This window comes from Macaca nemestrina, chromosome 7 (assembly GCF_043159975.1).
Source record: "Macaca nemestrina isolate mMacNem1 chromosome 7, mMacNem.hap1, whole genome shotgun sequence".
In the NCBI taxonomy this organism is placed as follows: Eukaryota; Metazoa; Chordata; class Mammalia; order Primates; family Cercopithecidae; genus Macaca; species Macaca nemestrina.
The window spans coordinates 160,542,705-160,559,530 of record NC_092131.1 but is presented as its reverse complement, the minus strand read 5'-3'; the positions used below and the strand labels follow the sequence as shown (position 1 = coordinate 160,559,530).

Genomic DNA, 16,826 nt, shown 5'->3' with positions numbered 1-16,826 from the left:
CACCCTCCTAATGGCCCTGGCCCTACCTCATCTGCCAGCAGCCACGTTTTCTGCAGCATACTCCTGCGGGCAGCTTTTACCTCATCCTAGAAGCAGAACAGGGAGAGGTGGCACTGAGCCGAGGGCTGGTACCAAGCACCTCTCCCCCAGCTGGCCCAGAGGCAGCTCTCTTCCTTCCTCTGAAGATGGAGATGTAACTTACTGAGCTCTGTGGGTCCTGAGAGAAGATGAAGCTATTGACATGAGCTACAGCCACAGCATAGAGCACGGGGCACCAATGTGGACGGAGCGCACCAGTAACCAGGGTCCGGAAGTAGAGCTGAAGGAGGGCCAGGTTGTCTTCGGGAGGCACTGTGTAACACTCCAGGGACACAGGCAACTGTGACAGGGGAAAGGATGTGTTGAGGGGGGGGGTAGTAATATATATACATCCACAAGGTGCATGGATAATAATCACATGAAACCAAATCATGAGGGCAGAGATCAGGTCCTAGACAGACATCTGTCCTTCTTCTAGCACGAGGATCAGGGTTAAAGACTACAGAGCAGATGTCGGGGAAAACTGGGAACTGAGAAGCAGCCATTAAAAAGAATGAAATTGGCCATGTGTGATGGGCCACGCCTGCAATCCCAGCACTTTGGGAGGCTGAGGCAGGCCGATCACATGAAGTTAGGAGTTCAAGACCAGCCTGGCCAACGTGGTGAAATGCCATCTCTACTGAAAATCCAAAAGTTAGCTGGGCATGATGGCGGATGCTTGTAGTCCCAGCTACTTCGGAGGCTGAGGCAGGGGAATCACTTGAACCCGGGGGTGTAGGTTGCAGTGAGCCGAGATCATGCCACTGCACACCAGCCTGGGCGACAGCGCGAGACTCTGTCTCAAAAAAAAAAAAAAAAATTAGCCAGGCATGGTGCTGTGTGCTTGTAATCCCAGCTACTCAGGAGGTTGAGGCAGGAGAATCGCTTGAACTTGGGAGCTGGAGGTTGCAGTGAGCCATTTTACTCCAGCCTGAGCAACACAGCGAGACTGTCTAAAAAAAAAAAAAAAAAAAGAAAGAAAAACAAAATCTTAAAAACAAAACATAGTAACTTTTTTTTTTCTTTTAAATAGAGTCTCGTACTATTTCCAAGTCTGGAATGCAGTGGTGTGATCATAGCTCACTGGCAGCCTCAGCCTCCTGAGTTCAAGTGATCCTCCTGTCTCAGGCTCCTGGGTAACCAGGTCTATGGGCAAGTCACCAGGCCTGGCTAATTTTCAAGTAACTTTTTATAGAGATGGTGTCTAGCTATGTTGCCCAAGCTGGTCTGAAACTCTTGGCTTCAAGCGATCCTCCTGCCTTGGCCTCCCAAAATGTTGGATTACAGGCATAAGCCACCTCACCCAGAAAAAAAAAAAAATTTTTTTTTTTCTTTTTTGAGACAGTTTCACTCTTGTTGCCCAGGCTGGAGTGCAGTGGCACGATCTGGGCTCACGGCAACCTCCACCTGCCGGGTTCAAGTGATTCTCCTGCCTCAGCCTCCAGAGTAGCTGAGATTACAGGCATGCACCACCACGCCCAGCTAATTTTTTGTATTTTTCTTTAGTAGAAACAGGGTTTTGCCATGTTGGCAAGGCTGGTCTCGAACTCGACCTCAAATGATCTGCCCACCTCGGCCTCCCAGAGTGCTGGGATATACATTTAAGTCCTTAGCCTGATATTTGAGGCTCTCTCAGACTTTACTTATTTTTAGCCTTAAGTTCCCAACAGAAATCTCTCCTCCTTCCTTCTGCCCTTTGTCATGCTCCTTTTGCTTATGTTGTTCTGCTAGGAATCTCCTGCCTTTCTACCTCTTCACCAATTCAAATTCTACCCAACCTAGAGTGCCTGGGTCAATCCCCACTTCTTCCACAAAGCCCAATTTGATCTTTCCCTTCTCTGAATCCTCACAACACCTAGCATCTGAATAATTCAGAACTATGCAGGTTTTCAGTAAATCTCTTATCTAGATTGTAGCACTGATGAGCAAGGAGCTATGCCTTATTAATAGTAATGAATACCTACCATACGCCAGATACCATGTTAAACCCTTTTCTTTTTTGAGACAGGGTCTTGCTCTGTCACCCAGGCTGGAGTGCAGTGGCGCAGTCTCGGCTCACTGTAGCCTGCGCCTCCCGGGTTCAAGTGATTCTCCTGCCTCAGCCTCCCGAGTAGCTGGGACTACAGGCACCCACAACCACGCCCAGCTAAGTTTTGTATTTTTAGTAGAAATGGGGTTTCACCATGTTGCCCAGGCTGGCCTCAAACTCCTGACCTCAGGTGATCCACCCACCTCGGCTTCCTAAAGTGATGCAATTACAGGTGTGAGCCACCACACCCAGCCCACATTAAGCCCTTTTCATTGATTCTCTTAATCCCCTCAAAGCCCCCAAGAGGTAAGATGAGGAAGCTGAGGTCTTCCAAAGCTCCTCAAGGCTCAGGACTGTCCCTGGGGCCCAGTGCAGGGTACCCTTGCAGGTCCTGCTGGACTGAAAAAGTACCTGGGTCAGAGGCAGGCTCAGAGCTCGCAAGGCTCCCACGTGTTCCCCAAAGAGAGCAAGGCGCAAGGTGACACTGAACCGACGCTGCAGGGGCAGGAGGACCAGGGCCCCAAAGAGGTGGTCCCCAAAAGAGACAGCCTCAAAATGGTCCAGGAAGTTGGCATAGAGGTCAGGGAAAGACGTCAGGCCAGGGAGTGGGCAGTCCAGGTTGAGGTTTGGCAAGATTTGAGGCTGGCAGAGCTGGGCTAGGAGGGCTGCCACCAGATGCTGTACTCGGGACTCTCGGAACAGCTCACTGTCCACCAGGAACACACACATGAGCCGTGCCAGGCGGGCAGCAGGGGGCACAGCCCAGAGGGCCTGGGGGCGCCAGCTCTCTAAAACTAGCACCCACTGCAGGACCCGCATGGCTGTGCCTACGGTGTCCATGGGAGAGAGTCCCGAGGGCGTGTCTGAAGCCCGGTGGTAGAGGTGAATCAGCGGCAGGAAGGGCCAGTCGGTGGGCAGCAGCGGCTCCGTAGGCACAGGCAGTAGCAGGGTTGGGACTCGCTGTAGCTCCCCTCGGTGCAGAGCCTGGGAGGCCAGCAGACTGGCTCGGGCTGGCAAGCAATGAGTCAGGTAGCAGCTGCGGATGCTGGGGAGGTCCTGGCAGGCCTGAGCTAGCAGAGTCCCTTGCCCACACCAAGGGACCTTGCTGCTTCCTAAAGACAGCTGGTCAGAGAAGTCAGCTGCCTCTGGACCCCCTGATGTTCTTTCCCTGTAATGGGACCCAAAAGCCAAAAATGAGGGCTGGAACCACAGCAACTGGAGGCTGTGCCAGCTCTTTGGGACTTCCTGGAGGCTCCTAGGTCCAGACCTGTGCTTCTCTGCTCCCTTAACAACCTCCCATGCAGTGCTGTGTAGCAGTTAAGAGGAAGCACGCTAGAGCTAGCTGCCTAGGTATGAGTTTACATAACTTCTCTGAGCCTCAGTTTCCTCAGAGTAAAATAAGGATAATAATAGTATCTATCTCATGGTCCAAGTAAAATACTTAACATGTTGATAAATACATAAGGGAGTATCAGACATGGAGTAAACACTCTGTAGCTGATGGCTATTACATGTGTGTAACTGATTTATATACCATTTTTTTAGCCATGCAGTCACACTGAAGTCTCACAATCATTCTTGGGTGTGTTTAGCCTGATCCTCACTTCACTAATGAGGTAATGGAAGCTCAGAAGAATTAAATGTCATCCATGGAAGAAAGAGAATTTAGGTCTCCTGGCTCCAAATTCAGGGCTGCTCTGTTAACAACCGCAGCAGTGTCCAAAAGGGCTGAGTTGATGCCACCAACCAAGCACTTACGGGAGGAGCTCCAGCCGGAATACACAGCTCAGCAGCAGCTCATGGGCGAGGTGCTCACTTCCAGGCAGCAGCCGGCTCAGCAGGGCCAAGGCCATACCATGATGGAGGGCAGCATGGGGGGCTGGTAGTAGCTGCAGTGCTGCCTGCAGACAGAAAAACAAGGAGCTATCTAGTGCGGGAGAAGGGGACGTGGCAGAGAGAAGTGAGAAAGATAAAAGTGAGGCTGAAGGGCACAGGTCCAGGGCATGTCTGGAGGAAAGTGGGAGCTGCATGGCCTGGCAGAAGCAGGCTGGGGTCCACAGAAACAGGAGGGGGATAATGGGATGGGGGGCAGAACCTGTCAGACGGGGACGCACCGCTTTCTGGGCCAGAGCGAGTGCCAGGTACTGCAGGTGGTACTCGTGGCGCAGGGCCCACGCAGAGAAGGGTGTGAGGTGTGGGGCAGCCCCAGGAGCCACACACTGGAGGAAGTAATTCTGGAGTCCCGGGGCAGCCAATATGGCAGCCAGCTGAGGAAAAGCAATTTTGTTCAGATATAGAAATTGACTCTGATGCCTTCTAGGGCTCCCCAGGTGGCTGCCCCTCTCTCCAGACTCAGGGAAATGAGTGCCAGCAGAAGGCCTCCCTTCCCCATGGGACACCCTCCCACTTTCTGTTTTTTTTGAGATGGAGTTTCGCTCTTGTTGCCCAGGCTGGAGTGCAGTTCACCACAACCTCCGCCTCCCAGGTTCAAGCGATTCTCCTGCCTCAGCCTCCAAGTAGCTGGGATTACAGGTATGAGCCACCACACCCGGCTAATTTTGTGTTTTTAGTAGAGACGGGGTTTCTTCATTTTGGTCAGGCTGGTCTCGAACTCCTGACCTCAGGTGATCTGCCCCCCTCGGCCTCCCAAAGTGCTGGGATTACAGGCGTGAGCCACTGCGCCCATTCCACCCTCCCACTTTCTTTCTGATTCCTGCCATCTTGGCCCCTTGCCTGGCCCCTAACTAGGCACCCCACACTTACCTGGCCACACAGCCCCTTGTGGATCTGGGCGAGGGTATTGAGAAGAGAGAGGAGGGCAGTGAGGAAGGGGAAGGGTGAGGCTGAGCCAGCCAGACTGAGACTGGGGCAGCCTCCCGAGCAGCCCAGTGAAACGAGGCTGGGGGGAGCTTCAGGGGCTGGCGCACAGGACAGCGGGTTGCAGAGAGGGGAGCAGTGCCTGTAGGTAAAGTGTAAAGAGCTGCTGGGTCTGTACCCAAGACTAACGGGGGGCCTGGCTGTGGAGGTCAGTGCCCACACTCCTCAGAGCCCACCCCACTGCTGCCTGCTAGGGATTCGGGTTTCCCTTGGGCTGAGGGCCTGCACCCTGGGATGGACCAGGGAACTGGACCCAGGAATCCCACAAGGATGAAACTGTCTCCTCCCGACTCCCCCAGCTACCACACACAGTACATACCTAAGGGAATCCCACAGGCCGCCCAGGGTGGGCTGACTCAGCAGTGGCAGCAACAGCTCCTCTGACAGGCGCTCCATGTCCTGGAGCCAATCCTCTGGGCACGAGCTCGGCTGGTGGACCAAGGAGTTCACTGAGCTGCTGGCCCAGCCATTCATTCTCCTAGCCCCTGTGTACCCAGGCCAATGCCACCATCCCAAGAGCCCAAAAGAGCATGTTTGGAGGCTTCTGCAGGCTGAGCCTTCTTGGGAGAGAAGGCCCCTATGTGTAGGGGGCATAAAGAGAGAGCACCCAGGCTACAGGAAGGCTGAGCTGCTGCGTGGGCTCTCTGGCTCCTGGGAAGCTGAACGGGGATATGGAGGTGAAAAGAGGAAGAAGGGTAGGAATTAAAAGGGAAGACAGTAAATGGGGAAGTAGGAGTGAAGAGACGGACACAGAGAGGGAGCAACAGGTGGAATGTAGTTGAAGGCAGGGTGCAGGGGCCTGGTAGATGGCCAGCAGGAGGCACTCACTTGCTGGCTCCAGGCCTGGTAGTAGGCACCCAGGAACAACAGGCAGGCAACCGGCACTGGGCCCACGGCTCTCCACATCTCAGGTCTAGACAGCAACTTCAAGGTCTGCCTTAGACACGGCTCGACAAGAGGCTGGAGCCCAGACACCTGTGTCCAAGTGACTAAGGAAGGGGTGGCCGAGAGGCTGGCCTCAGCAGAATCACTACAAAAGTGCCAAAGGAGGCCACAGTGAGGATCTGGCTGCCTCACGCTCCTCTACGCTCCAGTCACCCCAGCCCTGTGGAGGAGCCCTCCACCTGTCCTGTGGGTCCTGGCTATAAACTACCTGATGGCTTCAGCGGGGGTGCTGCCGGCTGCCAGAGTCAGCTGGGTGAGGAGAGTGAGCAGTGCGGCTATCCGCTGCATGGACAGGGGCTGAGGCGGGTGGGTGCTGAGCTCCTGTGGCACCACCTGCAAGGCCCGCATCAGCACTGGGTAGAGCTCCCTAGGGAAGAACAGGGACTGATTTTCACTGCATGAAAGCAGGTGAAGACATGAGACGTAGGTCACGGCCCTGACCCAGGGATCTGCAGTTTGGTAAAGGAGGATGAGGAGGAAGAGTGGGGCACTCTTGGAAGGCTCAGCCCTAAAGAATGGAAAGGATGTAGTCCTTCAAGGCTGCCCCCAACAGGGAATTTAAATGTGATTTCACAGATACCAATGCTTTTTTTTGTTTTGTTTTTGAGACAGATTCTCTGTTGCCCAGGCTGGAGTGCAGTGGAATGATGGAGTGATCTCGGCTCACTGCAACCTCTGCCTCCCAGCTTAAACCGATTCTCCTGCCTCAACCTTCTGAGTAGCTGGGACTACAGGCATGCACCACCACACCTGGCTAATTTTTGTATTTTTAGTAGAGACAGGATTTCACTATATTGGCCAGGCTGGTCTCGAACTCCTGACCTCGTGATCCGCCTACCTTGGCATCCCGAAGTGCTGGGATTACAGGCGTGAGCCACTGTGCCCGGCCAATGCTTTTGAGCAGAGAATATGGTTAACCAGGTTTGTCCCCCTCTTCCCTGGCTGGGCCTGACTCCTAAGCCTTTTCACATCTGGCAGAAATCCTCTCCCTCATTCTTATCCTTCCTCCAACCTTGGGACCTTGAGCAAGGCTGAGGTGTTTGATTTGGCCGGAAGAACAGAACTGAAGGTATCTAGGGGGAGCCTACCCACTGCCTCTCCTCACCTGTAAAGGTCACCGCCCTGGCCATAGGAGGCAGCCACAGCCCACAGACGGAGGGCCTCGGTGCTCAGCGTCTCAGCTTCCTCTGGGGGCAAGGCCAGTTCTTGGGGAGCCTCAGCTATGAAGCGGCACAGGCAGCTCCGGAGATCAAAGCTGCTCAACTGGAAATGGGCACAGTCTGGGGATCAGGGTCAGCTGTGCGTCTTAAGTCCAGCTACTCTCAGCTGGACAGAGGGTGGCTTAACTCAATCCTGACCCAGGCCCCTCTGGTGCCACAGTCATATCTCATCCACCCTGCCCTTCCTCCTTACTTATTTTATGATTTCTTTAAAATCTCAATTTTATTATTTTTTTTATCATTTATTGTTATTATTATTATTGAGACGGAGTTTTGCTGTGTTGCCCAGGCTGGAGTGCAGTGGTGCGATCTTGGCTCATCACAACCTCCGCCTCCCGGGTTCAAGCGATTCTCCTGCCTCAGCCTCCTGAGTAGCTGGAACTAGAGGTGCGTGCCACCATGCCCGGCTAATTTTTGTATTTTTAGTAGAGACGGGGTTTCACTATGTTGGCCAGGCTGGTCTCGAACTGCTGACCCTGTGATCTACACACCTTGGCCTCCCAAAGTGTTGGGATTACAGGTGTGAGCCATTGCACCTGGCCCCTACTATTTTTTTTTAGACGGAGTCTTGTTTTGCCACCCAGGCTGGAATGCAGTGGCATGATCTTGGCTCATGCCAGCCTCCATCTCCCGGGTTCAAGCAATTCTCCTGCCTCAGCCTCCCAAGTAGCTGGGACTACAGGCACGCACCACCACACCCGGCTAATTTTTGTACTTTTAGTAGAGATAGGGTTTTGCCATGTTGGCCAGGCTGGTCTCGAACTCCTAACCTCAAGTGATCCACCACCTCGACCTCCCAAAGTGCTGAGATTACACACACGAGCCACCACACCTGGCCAGTAGTAGTATTTTTGAGACAGGGTCTCACCCTGTTGCCTAGGCTGTAGTGCAGTGGTTGGTGCAATCATAGCCCACTGCAGCCTCCACCTCCCAGCTCAAGTGATCCTTCTACCTCAGCATAGCGAGTAGCTGAGACTACAGGCATGTGCTACCACATCTAGCTAATTTTTTGTTTTTGTTTTTTATAGAGACAGAGTCTCACTATTTTGCCCAGGCTGGCCCCTGAACTCCTGGCCTCAAGTGATCCTCCTGCCTTGGCCTCCCAAAGTGCTGGGATTCAGGCCTGAGCCACTACACCTAGCCCTCCCTCTTTTTAGCAAGGTTTGCTGGGCACCTTCTCTAGGGCTACTTGGCTATAGGTGATGAGTGCCTATGTGCATGAGGCCCTGATCTGGGTCTAGGGAACAGGGAGACCTCCTATCACATCATGAGACCACAGTACCCCTATATGATGCACCAGGCTCCAGTAAACAGGTTCATGCCTGGTGGTTTCTGTCGCATTTCTAAGCAACTGCATCAGAGAGGAAGAAGATGGCAAGAGCTGGCCACCCAGAGTTCAGGAGCCATGTTTAGCTCCCAACCTAACCCTGTCCCATGCATTCCCCCATCCCTCGCCCTATGTCCTGCTCACCAGCCGGGCAGCAATATTCCTCCCAGCTGAGGCCAGGACACGAAGTAGTTTCATGGCAGTAGCACAGGGTACTTTGTATAGACTAGGGGTAGGCCCTGCCCCCACAGGAGACCAGCTGGTGGGCAAGAACTCTCGAACTATGGTCTCTATCAGCCGAGGGCACTCCAGGACCTATGGGAGACAGGAGGAGAAAGGGAGGCAGGAGGAGAAAGGGAGGCAGGAGGAGAGAGGGAGGCAGGAGGAGAAAGGGAGACAGGAGGAGAAAGGGAGGCAGGAGGAGAAAGGGAGGCAGGAGGAGAAAGGGAGACAGGAGGAGAAAGGGAGGCAGGAGGAGAGAGGGAGGCAGGAGGAGAAAGGGAGACAGGAGGAGAAAGGGAGGCAGGAGGAGAAAGGGAGACAGGAGGAGAAAGGGAGGCAGGAGGAGAAAGGGAGACAGGAGGAGAAAGGGAGGCAGGAGGAGAAAGGGAGACAGGAGGCTGTGGGTCAAGACAAGGCCCAGCTAGGCTTTGTGCCCATTCCCTGCTCCCTTTTTTCTCACCCTTGTGGCTGACTCCAGGGAATGCCGGGCCAGGCGGATGAGCACGGCCAGGATGTCAAGGACCACAGCAGGTCCTGGGTAGGTCACCTCTAGCAAGTAGCGCAGCCGAGGCAGCAGGCTGGTAGCCAGGAGCCCCTGGGAGTTGGAGAGAGAAACCCACTGACAAATGCAGCTGGGCCCCGGGCACTGATGACCCCTCTTTCCAGCATGTGCTCATCCCCTGGGCCATGGGATGGGAAAGCAGCTGTCCCTTTACTTTGATGACATCATGTCGGGCCAGGTCAGGTGGAGGCCGGCTTTCTTCTTCAGGGCTTTTCCTTTTTGCTTTTTCTGCTGGGCGTTCTTCATCCTCGTCCTCATCCTCCTTGTCCTCCTGGCTGGGCATCAGAGGGAATGTCAAAGCTCCGTGGTACCAAGAGAAGGTGCTGTCGAGGAGCTCCTGCCAGAGGAAAGGGAGTTGGGGGGGCGATGCTGAAGGGGCCAGGAAATGGATCCAGGAGTAGAGAGGATGTCCCCCCAACAAAAACAGAAAGGCAAGGCTCCTGGGTTTGGGGGCCTTTAGGAGATGAGGGAGACGCCTGCCATCCCATTCTACATCTTGCCTGCAAAGCCTTAGCAATGGGGCCATGCCCAGTAATAGGAATATGGACCCTGGCACCTCCAAGCCCAAGCCTCATTCCTACCCCTGTAGTACCTCATCTCCAGGAGCCACCAGCAGAGCCCGAAGAGCACGGATGGCGGCTGCAATGACCCCATCTACTCTGTCATCCAAGGAGAAGCGCAGTAGGAAGAGGAAACCAGCATCCAAAAGGAGGCTTAAGACACTGCCTGCTAGCCGGTCCCCAAACTCACCAGCCTGGGCCTGGGGGAGGAGGATAAAACCTTGCTGAAGATGCTGAAGTTATCTGGAGTCTTTGCCCTAATCCTTCGTTTGCCCCCCTGTGATCCCAGGTTGTTAAAAGCACATAGCTGGCTAGTCAGCCAGAGTGAAAAGGGCAGGAGATGGGGAAGTCTGAGGCTGTGGGGTGAAGGGTAGGGTGGGCAGGACCAGGCTGTCAATCTACTCACCCTACTGATGACCTGGGCCAACACATGCAGTGCCAGTGCTCTCTGCTGGGACACCTGGCTGCGGGTCAGGTGGAACAGCTCCTGTAGGGAGTACCCTGCTCTCTGGGGCAGGAACAAGAAGTCAGAAGCAGCCAGGATACAGCACAGTGCCCCCAAAACACCAAGCAAGGTATCACAGGAAAGACAAAGATAAATAAGTGAAATCTGCCCTGCTTTCCATGGAGCCTCAAGCCGGTAAAGATAAGACTTGCATACAAGTAACCATGCCATAAGGCAGATGCAAAGGAACGTGGTAACTATGTTTAATTTGCAACCAGCGGACAGGAGAGAGAAGGGGACCTGGAAAATTGAACTGGTCTCAGTGGATGGGTAGAGCTTCAGTGGCCGGTCATGGAGCAAAAAGCAAAGGCATTCCCTGGAGCGACTGGAGTCCTGGAGGGCCCTGAGCACAGGAGGTATGTGGGGAAAAGCCAACAGAGCGAGCGGTGCAGCAGGGAGTGAAGGAGGCAGAGCAGCAGGGTCAGCAGGGACAGAAGGTGGAAGGAATATCTTGCCCAGTTGAGACCAGGACCTTATTCTGTGAGCAGAGGGAAGCTGGAAAACTTCTGGAGGCAAGGCATGGCCTGAGCTGGGCCAGGAGAAATCAGCATGGCAGCCCGTGAGGCATGGATGGCAGGGGGGCGGAGAATGGAGGGCATGGAGAGCAAGCAGAGGAAGCAAGGCCACAGTGCAGGAGGCATCATGAGGAGGTGACAGAAGATCGGTGAATTCTAGCAACTGACCAGAATGTGGAGAGAGGATCAAGATTTTGAACCTAAGAAACTGAATGCCATGCCTGTAATCCTAGCACTTTGGAAGGCCGAGGCAGGCAGATCACGAGCTCAGATTAAGACCATCCTGGCTAATGCAGTGAAACCCCGTCTCTACTAAAAATACAAAAATTAGCTGGATGTGGTGGCGGGCGCCTGTAATCCCAGCCAGTCCAGAGGCTGAAGCAGGAAAATGGCTTGAACCCGGGAGGCGGAGGTTGCAACGAGCTGAGGTCGTGCCACTGCACTCCAGCCTGGGCCAGAGCGAGATTCCGTCTCCAAACAAAAGAAACTGAATGCACGGCAAGGGCATGAACTAGAACAGGGCACAAAGAAGGTCAAAGGCAGTTGACCAGAGATCCTTTTCCACAGGGTTGTTAAAAGAGCTGCTCCGTCCTCTCCAGCCCCATGCCTTACCTCTGCCTCCTCTCCATGGTGGTGCAGACCCAGGTGGGTGGGCAGGTCCACGTCAGGGGCCAGTAGTTCTCCCTGAAGACTGAATCGAGCCTGCATCCTCTAATGGGAAGAGAAAGAGGACTGTGGTCTAGGGGCACCAGCAACCTTCACACACCCACTCCCCACCTTTAATCCCAGGCCTTTCAGGACTTAGGTACTGACTCTACTTCTAACCAGAAATGGGGCTTATCTGGCCTTGGGGGCCAGTCAGAGTGATGGGAAAGGTGGGTGAGAGCAAAGGAGAGATGCTTCTCAGGCTCTGGGCAATAGAAAGGCCTGAGTTCTGAGGGCAAGAGCAGCAGCTCCTCTCCTGCCCCATCTCACCCTCCCCTTGTAGGCCAGCGGGCCCTCCTCACCTCCTGTGTCTGCTGCCGCCGGAGAGGGGGCAAGTCCTGGGTCCAGTGGAGCTTCTCCAGCTCGACAGTGTCCATGTGCAGCCATTCTTTCTGAGGGGTCATGGGCAGTGCCAGAGCTGGGGAGACACAGCATGATAGTATTCCCCAAAGGGCTCAGCTCACTATCCACAGGGGTCCCCACTATCACCCAGCAGCTGCCATATCCACTTCTGTTCCAGGATCTGCCAGCTTCTCCCCTCAGTTATGGCTAAATGGCATGGCCCAGGGACTGGAACTCCTGGGGCTGGGGTGAAAATCTCAAATATGACAGACACACTCCATCCTGGGCTCCAGCCCCTTGCTGACCCCAGGATTTGTTGGGAAAGGAGAGAGAAGGAAGAGGAGAAGGAAGAAAGAGAAAGAAAGGTGAAAAAGAGGAAGAAGGAGGACCACATATATTGGGAAGGCACCACTCTCCACTCTCCAGTACCAGCCCTTAAAGGAGCAGGAGAGTGGGGACAAGGAGGAGGAGGCAGCTATACTGCTCCTGGGAGGCAGGATACAGAAACAAATCCCACAGCATTTTCCTCCTTCATGCCTACCCCCACCCAACCTGCTCAGCTGGCCTGGAGCTCCTTCGGGGGCATGAGGTTCCTGGCTGTCATAATTCGATTTCTTCTTTTGCTAATCACTAATGAAATAATCTAGTTTCTGGGAAATGAGTGCTTCCACTGGCCTCTCTGCTTCTGGTCTGGCATGTTCATAAGACCTTTGTCAGATTCTGCCTCTCCCATTACCCTGGCCCTGCCATCTTCCCCCCAACACTGTGAGCAGAGAGAGAAGGAACAGTGGGATGGACAGAGCCAGAGCTGGGGCAGCTACAGCAAGGGCAGGAAGACAGTCTGCCAGGAGGGGGTGGGGTGGGATTCAGCCATCATGCATTGCTGCCCCTTAAAAGGGAAGGCGGGGAAGGAGCAATAACAGGACAAGAAAACAGGAAGCATGTGCAGGAAGAAGACATGCATCAGCAATGAAGACTGACTTGAAGCCAGTAATGAGGATTAATGTTAGATGTCCAAAAGCACAGAAGCTTCTCTCTTCTCTCATTTGCCAGGCCTAGGAGAAGGGACAATTTCCTCTACTTTTATCCACCAAAATATGACCCCGCCTCCTGCAAACCTGGGGCTTCTGGCTCCAGCTTGTCTCCCTTCCTGGGCTCACTGGCAAAAGCTGACATGAGGGGTTTCTCCTTGGTGACATTAGCAGAGGGTCCTCCTGGCCTCTGCTCCTCAGAGGCCTTCTCTCCTGTTTGCTCTTGGGTGCGGCTGTGAGATCTCAAGAAAGCAACCAAGCTGGGGTCTAGAGGCGAAGGTAGAGGGGAGAGTGAGTGAGGGCAAATCCTCCCTGGCCTCCTACAGACCTACAACCTGCTGAATATTGCCTGTCTGTGAGTGCCAAGGACTAGGACAAGCTGCTTCCCAGCCTGGGCCTGAGCCTTCTGGGTGCTCCTGTGGCCCATCAATGACCCAGCCTTCTCACACCTGTGGGGTCACTAGGCCCACCTGCCCACCTTTCCCTGTATCCCTGATAGTCCCCTGGCCCAGGTTCCTATGCCTATCCCTGTGCTTGGTTTCAGGTCACAGTTCCAACGTAAGTGGCTGTAGAATAAGTTGATGTTGACTAGGGCCAACTCTTAGCTAATTTATTTATGCACGCATATTTACACACATATATATATATATATATATATATATTTTTTTTTTTTTTTTTTGAGATGGAGTCTCGCTGTTGCCCAGGCTGGAGTGCAGTGGCACAATCTTGGCTCACTGCAAGCTCCACCTCCCAGGTTCAGGCCACTCTCCTGCCTCAGCCTCCCAAGTAGCTGGGACTACAGGTGCCCGCCACCACACCTGGCTAATTTTTTTGTATTTTAGTAGAGACGGGGTTTCACCATGTTAGCCAGGATGGTCTCAATCTCCTGACCTTGTGATCCGCCCACCTCGGCCTCCAAAAGTGCTGGAATTACAGGCTTGAGCCACAGTGCCCAGCCTTTTTTTTTTTTTTTTTTTTGGGAGATGGGAGTCTTGCTCTGTTACCCAGGCTGGAATGCAGTGGCGCAATCTCGGCTCACTGTAACCTCTGCCTCCTGGGTTCAAGCGATTCTCCTGCCTCAGCCTCCTGAGTAGCTAGGATTAAAAGCATCCACCACCACACCTGGCTAATTTTTGTATTTTTAGTAGAGACAGGGTTTCACCATGTTGGTCAGGCTTTATATATATATTTTTAAAGAGATAGGGTCTTGCTCTGTTATTCATGCTGGAGTGCAGTAGCACAACTGTAGCTCACCACAGCCTCAAACTCCTGGGCTCAAGCAATCCTCCTGCCTCAGCCTCCCAAGTAACTGGGACTACAGGCATGCGCCACCACACCTGGCTAATTTTTTTTTTTTTTTTTTTTTTTTTTTTTTTGAGACGGAGTCTTGCTCTGTCACCCAGGCTGGAGTGCAGTGGCCGGATCTCAGCTCACTGCAAGCTCCGCCTCCCGGGTTCACGCCATTCTCCTGCCTCAGCCTCCCGAGTAGCTGGGACTATAGGCGCCCGCCACCTCGCCCGGCTAGTTTTTTGTATTTTTTAGTAGAGACGGTGTTTCACCGTGTTAGCCAGGATGGTCTCGATCTCCTGACCTCGTGATCCGCCCGTCTCGGCCTCCCAAAGTGCTGGGATTACAGGCGTGAGCCACCGCGCCCGGCCTTTTTTTTTTTTTTGAGATCGAGTCTTGCTCTGTCACCCAGGCTGGAGTGCAGTGGCACGATCTTGGCTCACTGCAACCTCTGCCTCCTGGGTTCAAGCGATTCTCCTGCCTTAGCCTCCCGAGTAGCTGGGACTACAGGCACATGCCACCACACCCAGCTAACTTTTGAATTTTTAGTAGAGACAGGGTTTTACTATGCTGGCCAGGATAGTCTCAATCTCTTGATCTTTTGATCTGCCCACCTCGGCCTCCCAAAGTGCTGGGATTACAGGCGTGAGCCTCCGTGCCTGGCTGTAACTTATTATATCTTTATTTTTTGTAGAGATGGATTATCACGATGTTGCCCAAGCTGGTCTTGAACTCCTGGCCTCAAGTGATCCTCTAACCTCAACCTCCCAAAGTGCTGGGATTACAGGTGCAAGGCACCATTCTGAGCCCTAACATGTATTATACTCTATAGAGGTGCTAGTATACAGAGGGTTACAAGATTGACTGAGTACCTGGTATTTTGGTGAACAGACACTAGCAGGGAGGTATAGCATAGCATAGTATCACAGAGTAGAAGAGACTATAGATATACTGGAGTATAGCTATAATAAAGCATAGTGTATACTATACCGGGATAGTACAGTTATACATAGCACAGTGGTTAAAAGCAGGGCCTCGGCCGGGCACGGTGGCTTATGCCTGTAATCGCATCGCTTCAGGAGGCCAAGGCAGATGGGTCGCTTGAGGTCAGGAGTTCAAAACCAGTCTGGCCAATATGGTGAAACCTGTCTCTACTAAAAATACAAAAAAATTAGCTGGGTGTGGTGGTGCACATCTGTAATACCAGCTACTCAGGAGACTGAGGCAGGAGAATTGCTTGAACTCAGGAGGCAGAGGTTGCAGTGAGCTGAGATCGTGCCACTGCACTCCAGCCTGGGCAACAGAGGGAGACTCTATCTCAAAACAACAACAACAAAAACAACAACAACAAACACAGGGCCTATGAGACCAGATAGACCTGGGTTTAAATCCTGTGCTCCTTATCAGCTATGTGACCTGGGTAAAATTTCTTTGAAATTTTAGGCCTGTTTTTTTTCATAAGTAAAATGGGGTTAATACCACCTACCTCAAAGGACAAGTTTAAGGACAGAACAGAATAACGTGTTAAAGGCCAGGCACGGTGGCTGATGCCTGTAATCCCAGCACTTTGGGAGGCTTGGGTGGGTGAATCACTTGACACCAGGAGTTTGAAACTATCCTGGCCAACATGGTGAGACCCCATCTCTACTAAAAATAAAAAAATTAGCCGAGCATGGTGATACACGCCTCTAATCCTAGCTGTTGAAAAGGCTGAGGCACAAGAATCACTTGAACCTGAGAGGCAGAGGTTGCAGTGAGCTGAGATAGTGCCACTGCACTCCAGCCTGGATGACAGAGTGAGACTCTTAAAAAAAACAACAACAACAAAAACCAGCCTGTGCAATATAGTGAGACCTCATCTCTACAAAAACCTTAAAAAAAAAATTAGCTGGGGGCCAGGCATGGTGGCTCTTGCCTGTAATCCCAACACTTTGGGAGGCACTTTGATCCACCTGAGGTCAAGAGTTTGAGACCAGCCTGGCCAACACAGGGAAACCCCATCTCTATTAAAAATACAAAAAATTAGTCAGGCATGGTGGTGGTCACCTGTAATCCCAGCTACTTCGGAGGCTGAGACAGGAGAATCGCTTGAACCTGGGAGGCAGAGGTTGCAATGAACAGAGATTGTGCCATTGCACTCCAGCCTGGGCAAGAAGAGCTAAAATCTGTCTAAAAAAAAAAAAGGCTGGGCACAGTGGCACACGTCTGTAATCCCAGCACTTTGGGAGGCCAAGGCGAGTGGGTCACCTGAGGTCAGGAGTTCGACACCAGCCTGGCTAACATGGTGAAACCCCGTCTCTACTAAAAATACAAAAATTAGTTGGGCATGGTGGTGGGTGCCTGTAATCCCAGATACTCAGGATGCTGAGGCAGGAGAATCACTTGAACCCAGGAGGCAGAGGTTGCAGTGAGCCTAGATTGTGCCATTGCACTCCAACCTGGGCAACAAGAGTGAAAACTCCATCTCAAAAAATAAATTTTTTTTAATTAAAAAAAAAAAAAAAATGGCTGGGCATGGTGGCTCATGCCTGTAATCCCAGAACTTTGGAAGGCCAAGGCGGGTGGATCACCTGAGATCGGGAGTTCAAGACCAGCCTGACCAACATAGAGAAGCCCCACCT

At 52.9% G+C, this 16,826-nt stretch overlaps 1 protein-coding gene across 4 annotated transcripts in view; it reads right to left on the bottom strand.

Annotated features, from left to right (window-relative positions):
• Window positions 1-16,826, bottom strand: part of LOC105491930 (RNA polymerase II associated protein 1) — a 28,980-nt gene that overhangs the window by 594 nt on the left and 11,560 nt on the right. For all 4 annotated transcript variants that reach the window (XM_011758716.2, XM_011758704.2, XM_011758705.3 and 1 more), the window contains exons 7-24: window positions 13,006-13,185; window positions 11,848-11,963; window positions 11,453-11,551; window positions 10,227-10,328; window positions 9,853-10,020; window positions 9,415-9,597; window positions 9,159-9,293; window positions 8,621-8,791; window positions 7,035-7,192; window positions 6,138-6,296; window positions 5,813-6,014; window positions 5,304-5,413; window positions 4,871-5,066; window positions 4,222-4,374; window positions 3,866-4,008; window positions 2,519-3,275; window positions 203-379; window positions 27-86 (exon numbers count right to left, since the gene is read on the bottom strand). In XM_011758716.2, coding sequence (XP_011757018.2) covers window positions 27-86; window positions 203-379; window positions 2,519-3,275; window positions 3,866-4,008; window positions 4,222-4,374; window positions 4,871-5,066; window positions 5,304-5,413; window positions 5,813-6,014; window positions 6,138-6,296; window positions 7,035-7,192; window positions 8,621-8,791; window positions 9,159-9,293; window positions 9,415-9,597; window positions 9,853-10,020; window positions 10,227-10,328; window positions 11,453-11,551; window positions 11,848-11,963; window positions 13,006-13,185 — 3,269 coding nt within the window. The remainder of the gene's footprint in view (window positions 1-26; window positions 87-202; window positions 380-2,518; window positions 3,276-3,865; window positions 4,009-4,221; window positions 4,375-4,870; window positions 5,067-5,303; window positions 5,414-5,812; window positions 6,015-6,137; window positions 6,297-7,034; window positions 7,193-8,620; window positions 8,792-9,158; window positions 9,294-9,414; window positions 9,598-9,852; window positions 10,021-10,226; window positions 10,329-11,452; window positions 11,552-11,847; window positions 11,964-13,005; window positions 13,186-16,826) is intronic.